The 8,806-nt window shown below is 40.9% G+C and overlaps 1 protein-coding gene across 1 annotated transcript in view; it reads right to left on the reverse strand.

The window, feature by feature from the left end:
• Positions 1 to 8,806, reverse strand: part of GRIN2B (glutamate ionotropic receptor NMDA type subunit 2B) — a 387,278-nt gene that overhangs the window by 168,985 nt on the left and 209,487 nt on the right. Inside the window, exon 3 of the mRNA XM_006912640.1 lies at positions 2,647 to 3,245. Within this exon, the coding sequence (XP_006912702.1) occupies positions 2,647 to 3,245 (599 nt within the window). The remainder of the gene's footprint in view (positions 1 to 2,646; positions 3,246 to 8,806) is intronic.

Consider the following 8,806-nt stretch of genomic DNA (forward strand, 5'->3'; position numbering starts at 1 on the left):
ACACTAAAAAGAGTGGGTGAAAACATGAATGTACAGAACTGAATAAATAGTAAGTTTTTAAAGGAAATCTATATTATCTTGCAAAGAGGAGCAGAACAAGAAAGCTCCTGTGGGGTAGGTATTCACTGGGCAGCTCAGCATCTTGGAGGACATCATTCATTCACTCCTTGTGTCTTCCTTGGGCCACACACTCTGCTAAGGGCGGGGGGAGGGGACATGGAAATGAGTAAGACAGAAAGGTCACTGCTTTCACAGAATTAACAGGAAGAAAGATAATAAAACATGTAATTATAACAGTCTGAAGAGTGGCTTTACTGGACAAGCAGAAGATGCAGTGAAGGCATATTACAGGGTGATGTCAGTCCAGGGCCCAGTGGAAGTGAGGCTAAGAATGAAGAGTATTAGGCAGGTAAAGGAACATCTGTGTTTGTGTATTGGTGGGAAGGGGCACCTGGGGAGTATATCCATGGTAGAAGAAAGAGCTGGAAGAAAGAGAACTTGGTATTCTCAAAGAATTAAAGTAAGTTCAATGTTGCAGGAAGGTAGCGTTCAAGGCAGAGAGTGGCATGAGACAATTTTGGAAAGGTAGGAGGGCCCACGCTGTAGGAGACTTTATAAACCACATTAAGGAGACGGGACTTTATTACAGGGGCAATGAAGAGTCACTGAAAGGTATTTATTGAGCAGGAGAGTGATTACATCACATTTTCATTTAGATCGCCAGCTGTCATGTAGATTGCAAATAAGCAGAACTGAATCAGAGGATATTTAAGAGGTCCTGCAGAAAAATGCGGGTAAGAAGAGATGGACCGGGATATACTATGGGGATAGAAATAAATGAAAGCACTCCAGAGGGAATCCACAGATAATGGCATGATTGGCTATGAGGTATCAGGAATATAGAATCAACGACACCAGAAATTTTTATTTTAGGAAACTGGGTAATAAAATACACCCTTTATAGGTGGTGCAGATTTGGCTAGAAGAGGTGGGAGGGTAACAGAAGAGGAGATAGCGGGTCAGTTTTGGCTATGGGGCGTTCTGAAGGAACATATCTATAATCACAGAGATACAGACCTGGGGCTCGAGGGAAAGGTTTGAGACAGAGATGTCAATTTGAGGGAAGCTTACTGACATGAATTGTATCATTGGCAATGGATAAGGAAAGAAGAGAGTCTAGGACAGAGTCCTGAGAAGCACCAATATGTAAGGGATGTGTGAAGAAGAGTGTACCAAGGAGCCTGAGACAGAATTAACAAAGATATGAAGAAAACCATGACAGTCTGTACCACACGAGCAGTCGATAACTTGGGATGGCAGAAAGAACAGAGTTCAAGGTGGGAGAATATTAGGATTGGGTCACAGATATAGCTATTTAACACTAGTTTAGAGGAGCTGAGAGGCCACAGTCCAACTCTCTCTCTTCCAGAAGTTAAACAAGTATAACTAGGCATACATTTAGCCTCCACTAAACATATTTCAACCTCCCCAGAGTACACTTTCTAATATTTTATTTCTTAAGCTAGATAATGGATAACTCAGTATGTAATAAGTTTTTCTGAATACCTTTCTATATATCTGATATAATTCATAAAAAAATTTTAAATGGATGCCCAAAACATAGTTGAGTGAAAGAAAGTCAGGTTATTGAACAGCATGTATATGTTTTCATTTATGTAGAATTATAGATTTAGATCTATATAAGTATACTATATCCACAGGGAGATATCAAGAAAGATGTTCATTAATTCTTTCAACAATGATTATCTCATTAGTCAGATTTAAAATCATTTTTACTTTGTTCTTTGTGCTCTTCTGCAGTGTTTGAATTTTTATAATGTGCACATGTAGCAGTTTTACACAAATAACAAAACCACAAAAGCATCCTATAGAATCTCCTGCCCCCGACAGTGTCATAATTACCCCTAAGAGGACATGCTGCAGTCATGTCTGGGTAGGAGGTGAGGTCAGAGGAGGAGAACTCCACCCATATCTTCTTGTTGAATAAACCAGGCTACGAGCAACCATAAAGCAGCATTCTCACACTTAAAGGCAGATAAAGGAGAAGCAAGGGAGATGAAAACCAAGGAAGAATCACCTTTATGTACCTATAGACCCATGTCACCTGTTCCCTCTCAGTACAGCAGCACCCCAAAGGCAAGTGGGCTGGTCTTCCCTTGTTTCTACATCTACTGTGTCTTTCGTAGTGATCAGGTATGTGGGGACCAGAGAGAATTCAACTCCAAACTGAACCTCTCACTTACAGCATGACTTTGGACAATTTACCTCTACAAGCCTTATTCTCTTGTATTGTAAAATGAAAACAATTTTTAAAACCTGCTTACTATAGTTGTTGCTTGAGGGTTAAATGAGGTCAAAAATGCAATACACTTGGGGTAACAGCTAACATGTAGTAAGTGATCAATAAGTGGGAGCTTTTTTGTATTTCTTAGACAAGAACACGGCCACAGCAAACTTTGGATCTGAAACGCTCCTACCAGCATGAACAACTGCCACCCCAATGGTATGCCTTCAACTTGTGACACCTCGAGCTGCTCTTCCCACAGTTTCTGAGCCTCCAACCCCAGTTTTGGAAACTGTCCTCCAACCGCCACCATCAGTGTGCCCCCTCTGTTCCATACTCACCTATTTAGCATATTGGACTGGTAGATTCTCTTCTCATGGGTGTTGTAACAACTGCTCTTGGGCTCAGGGATGAAGCTGTGTTCAGACAGCATGTCAGAAGCAGCGGTGGTGATTATGGCAATTCCATCTCTCACTCTGGCAGGGAGGCCATAGTCCCATTCATCATAGGACACAGAGATAAGCCCAGTGGGGAACTCCGAGGGCACTGTGTCTGTATCCCCTGCCACCAGACTAGGCACAATCCACGTGTAGCCATAGCCAGTCAGCCCTACTGAGTTTGCCACTTCGAAGATGTAGGTGGCCTCTTCCTTAGTACAGTAAAGAAGAATGATGGGGCTTTGAAGTTTCTTGAGCTGGTTCTGGATCTTAGAATCTCCGTCATCCAGGGACATGTCCAGCAGGAGGACTTCCTCTAACTCCCAGCCCACAAAGCTATTTTCAATGGTGCTGCGAATCTTGTTTACAAAGTCCTGGTAGCCAGGGAAGTAGGTGGTGACAATAGAAAAGATGTACCAGTCATACTCTTCCATGATGTTGAGCATTACGGAAGCTTGCTGTTCAATTGATGGGCCAAACTGGAAGAACATGGAGGATTCATCCTAGAATAGTAAAAATGTGAAAAGAATAAAAAAGAGAGAGAGAAATAAATCAAAGATGGTAAAGGAAAATTTGAACCAATTGGATACAAATGTTTGTGCCCATTATTTACTTTTTCACATACTGCCTTTAAAATTGGATATGTTTGAATTGTAAACATTTATAATACTTTTTTCTTCCTAAAACTACCTGCTAGATTCTAGAGAAACTCAACATGGGCCTATACTGTCCTTGTCTGAAATCTTTGAGGCTACTGCCAGAGCCCAGAGCAGCTTCCGAAAATCTAATATGTTAATATTTCCATAGTAAAACATATAAAATTACATAAAGTGGGATAAAGACTCTAAATAGCCTCAAGTCAATTCAGATCAGGTTTTTCTGGCAAATTAATTCAACAAACACACACGCACGTGCATGAGCACATACCCTTTCCATTTTTTCCAGCCTTTTTGACTTTCAATTGTGGGTGTGACTCACTCAGTCAAGAGTGAATAACCCAAAATCCCATTAATCCATTCTTAAACCCACCGATGGAGGAAGGTTAGGCACACTGGCCCAGCAGGAAGGTGGTATTTGGTACGAATATCAGAGAGAAGTACATGTAGTATAAGATTTGGTCAGTATATCCACTATAAAGGTGTATCTATTAAATTAATAGCACAATTAGTTTTCTCTCTATCTTCTCTGATAAGGAGATGTGCAAGTCAGAGTAAGTCTATAACAGTATATCCAAGCCACAAGTTACAATAAGTTTGTATTCAAGCTCATATGTGATTAAGCTTTATGTTAGAGCAACACATAGAAGATTGTTTTTTCTCTTGCCTACATAATGCCACAGGTCTCAGTCTGACCTGAGTATCACACATATAACCCTCTGTCAATTTTGATTATTTTCTGTTTCCTCCCTCTTTTTGAGGGAGAAGCCATTTTTAATTTCTCCCTTTTCTTAAGCTGTTCTGAGATGTCGAGCCCTGAATTTCCTCTCCACCTCACAGCTAGAAGGATCTGAAACCACAAAAAGAGACCCTCTCAGCCTTGTCCTTCCCTCAGTCCATTCTCCCCTGACTTCCTCTTGGGTCGTGGCATTTTTTCTCATGGTCAGTGCTTCTTATCTTCAATCTAATAGCTCATCTCTATTTTATAACAAAACTCTTTCTCGAAGGGGCAGTTCTTGTCTATATATATGTATATCCCACACTAGAGCTTCAAAGTACAGTTACAATAGGCCAGGCTTTTAAACAAAATTATACAGGAATTTCTTAGTTCAGGAGCATATTGTCGTACAGCTGAGAAATAGCTGGGCGTCTTTTGGGCATCCACTATTGAAAAAAAAAAAATGCAGGTTGAGAAATATCCAGCTGGTGTCCAAAGACATTGATTCGGCCATGAAAGCTGCCAGCCCCTTGGCTCTGCCAGAGCTACTGTTGCATTGTATGGCTTGAATGTCTCACATTTCCCACAAGCTATCCAGAATAAAACAGTAGATGCTTAGCTGTTTTGGGGTGACTCTGCTAAAGGTAAAATGATGCTTATCATGGCTCCCTCCCCTGGTTTAAACAAATGGCCAAAGAGGAGCCAGTGGGACCATGGAATTTAGAAATGTAGAGACGGTGGGGCACCAAAAATGGGTGGGTAGGGGAGTGAGAATAGCAGGGAATAAAATAATGATTTCGTGTGTGTCCATTCCAAACAGCGGCCAGCTCCTGCTCCTACTGCAATACAAATATTGCTCTTCCAATGAAGCCAACCTTGTCCTTATGATATAGGATATAGTGAGAATCCAGAACAACAAAGCTTAATTATTCCAAGACTCGTCGGGGGCCCACAGAGAACCACAACAACAGGAGAGGAAGGCAAGTAAAAGAACAACCATCCCAGAATGGCTATCACTTTAAATAAGTAGCCATTTGTTTTTCCTGTTAAACTTCTAGTTCAAGAGAATTTTGGGGATTCTCAAATAAGGTATATTATCACTTGAGTTTTCACAAGCCCAGTGGGTATAACAAAGTGACAAAGGTTCCAAATATACCTTAAAATGTATAGACTTAGGATGAAAGGGATCCCGATTGTTAATAAAGTCTACCCATTCTATGACACATGAACATATCACAAAGAGGTTCTTGAATACCTACATTGTTACCTACAGTGAAACCACAGCTGGTTCAAATACATGGGAGAGAGAGCCTTGAGAGTAAACCCATGGAGGTCCATAGTAAATGAGCCTATGCTAATGAAATTGAATTTAAAAGAAAACCAATCTATTATACGCCAACCGGAACCTTTCCTCTCTTAGTTTTCTTTCAAAACTCTCTCACAATTACAAATGAGCTCCTAAAGAAACTGCCAGCTTCTGTGTGAAGAAAGCCAATGTGTGGTGAAAGGAAGAGAAAAATTAATATGGTTCCATCTCATCCCTACCACATCCTCATCTTAGCTTCTATCATCCTCTATAATTACACCTTTTTCTGACGCCTCTGCTCCCATCAATGCCCCGTTCGACCATTTTATCTTGCCAATCCTTCATTAAACAAGAATGCCTTAGTCTATGGCCATACCACCCTGAACACGCCCGATCTCGTCTGATAAATAAGAATGACGTATATGACCATTTTATCTGTGGCATCAAGGAAAGGTTAATGAAGCCAAACAGAAATCAAGAGACAGAGTTATAGTTTGGGCAAATGTTTCCCAGTATAATGAGTGGTCCAGTGTTATTAATTTAGTTGACACATCAATCTGGTGTACAGCAACTGGGAATGGGACAGCTCTTTTTCAACAATGCTTTCGGCTAACTATAAGTTGCAAGCACTGACAGGCTTTGCAAATTATGGCCACAGCCACAAATCAAAGAGCAATCTTCATGTGTGCATGGAGTGGAAAAAACTGGTGGTCACATACATCCATCTTTGCAGGCACCCAGCACGTACTGTGATCACCACAAGAAATGTCATCTTCTAAAATGAAGGACAGAGATATAATTCAGTTTGCAGATCACTGTCCTTCCCCATTTACATTTTTATCTCCTAATGTCATTATAAAATGGCGATGTGCAGGGGTCCTTGGAGCAGTCTCCTCCGCCTTGTAAAGATTCCCAGCCACGTTTATTGCAAGAATGTACTCCTTTGACTTGCTTTGAAAGTAACTTTAAAGCATTCTTGTATAAAAGGCCACCATGACTGAGATAAGCAATTAGCACAGGGAAAGTACAATTGTACTAGAACCATTATGTTGAAACCCCATCGCTTTGATGTTCATGGTGTTGTTTGCTAATAAGAAGAAGCAAAAACAGGTACTTTTTAGTCTATTATCTGTCTTGGGAAATAACTGCCAAAAGAATGAGCAGTACATGAGATTCTTTATCTGCATCACCCAGATCCCTTACAGATCCACTTCAGAAATAAAGGATTAACGTCCCGCTTCTGAGAATGCCACTGGCCGTAGATTTCAGCGAACATCCCACTTTGGGGATTGCATTAGCTCTAAAGAACCATCTTGCCCAAACAAATGCCCCGAATGGCTGGTCGTCATGGAATATAAACACCTGGTTCTCTTGCTCTAACTCTAGACAGTTTTGAAGGATCAGTCTATCTTCAGAAGTTCTGACAGGGTTGGCTGGAGCTTCCATTAAAACTGCATCACACCTCTCCTTCTCCCTCTGCCCACTCCTGCTCAATCTTCCTTTCTCTTTCAGTGTTGATCTCAAGAGCACTCTGTGATAACCCTCCTGTCCACTAACCTTGGCCTCAGAGTCTACTTTCCAGGAGCCCAACCTGAGACTCTATTCATTTCCCTTCCTTTCAACATAGGAAAGAGATGGCTTAAAAGAGAACGTGCTGTCTATTTTCAAATATGGAAATGACTTATATGGTAAAAAGACAAGTTTTTGCCCATTACTTCCAGAGGAAGAAACTGGGACTAATGAGTAGAAATATTAAAGGTCATTATCTGGCTCGATGCAAGAAATGGACTTGCAGCAATTATAGCTATTTAAAATTGAATTGGCCTTGTAATGTAGTGAGCTCTCTGTCACCATAAGCATTCAAACAGGAGCTGGATTATCAACTGAGAATGGAATTCTCCCCAGCACTCTGTCTGGAAAACATCATTTTCAACTATAAGATCTTGTTCGGGTGTCAGCTTTTTATGCATATTGTCTTTTCTTGATCCAGGTCAAATTATTTCTCTTTCACCTAAAATATTGTGCTTTCACAATATTTTTTTATGTTCTTCTATCATAACATTTATCGTATAAGAAGCAAATATGTCTGCCTTCCCCCAACCCCACCACCGCCCCCCGCTAAAAATGTATGTTTCTCAAAAGCAGGAACTGTGCCTTATTCATCTCTGGATCCCTAAATGGCATATGAAAAAGATCTTAAATGTCTGTTGTATTAATATTATATAAAGATGCCTTTATTAGATGGGAGATTAACTGAAATGACCTTGAAATGACCATCTGGTTCCAAATTTCTATACTGACAGTACATATCTACTTCATAAGAACAAGGGAAATCTGAATAGTTATACATTAATCGCACTTGTATAAAATGTAAGGAGATCCCCCTTGGAGCCAGTCAGAGAGGCAGAAAATGCTCCTGGCAGCTCCTTTACTCTTCTTTGCAGGAAATTCCTTAATTAGCATCATCTACACTCACTTCTTTCAATTCCTCTTCTCCCATTCTCTCTTACACTAACTCCAACCAGACTTTCAACCCCACTACTCCACTAAAACTCCTCATGTAAAAGGCAGTGGTGACTTAACTTCAACGTCCACCTGCAGGCCTCTGTACCTATAGGCAGCATTTGACACAGCTGATCACTCGCTCCTACATATGCTTTCTTCCTTTGGTTTCCAGGCCTTCACATTTTCTTGACTTTCCTCTTACCTTACTGGCTGCTGTTCTTCTGTCTCCTTTGCTGGTTCCTCCTCCTCCTTCTGACCTTTTAAAGCTGGAGTGCCCCAGGGTGTATCCTTGATCCTCATATCGTTTCTATCATCATTCACCTCCTCAGAGATCTTATCCAGTCTCCTGATTTAAATCCAATTTATATGCCAATCACTCTCGCTCTCGTTTCTGCAAAACTTCAGACTTCTATATCAAACTGCCTATTCTTCATGTCCAGTCTAATATCTTAGAAACATCTCCAACATTTCCAAAACCAAACTCAGCCATTCCCATTTCAGTTAAAGGCTCTATCCCTCCAGTTCCAACTCTTCTCTTTCTCCGGAACCCTATATACAATCAGTCGGCCTTGACTGCTGACCCTCAGAGTGTATCTAGATCACAACTTTTTTTCACCAACTCTGTTTGAGTTACCAACATCCTTCATCCGATCACTTCAAGAACCTGCTAACTGGTCTCCCCGCCTCTGCTCCAGCCCCCTATAGTTTATGCTCAACAAAGAAGCAGGATGATTCTTTTAAAACTTAAATCATAAGATGTTATTCTCTGCCCCAAACCCTTAATGGTTCCCCAATTCACTAAAAAGCCAAGACCCTTGATTTGAACCCCAGTTGCCCCAAGGAGCCCACATCTTCGCATTCTCCCTCTCACTCTGCTCC

This window comes from Pteropus alecto, unplaced genomic scaffold (genome assembly GCF_000325575.1).
Source record: "Pteropus alecto unplaced genomic scaffold, ASM32557v1 scaffold103, whole genome shotgun sequence".
Lineage (NCBI taxonomy): Eukaryota > Metazoa > Chordata > Mammalia > Chiroptera > Pteropodidae > Pteropus > Pteropus alecto.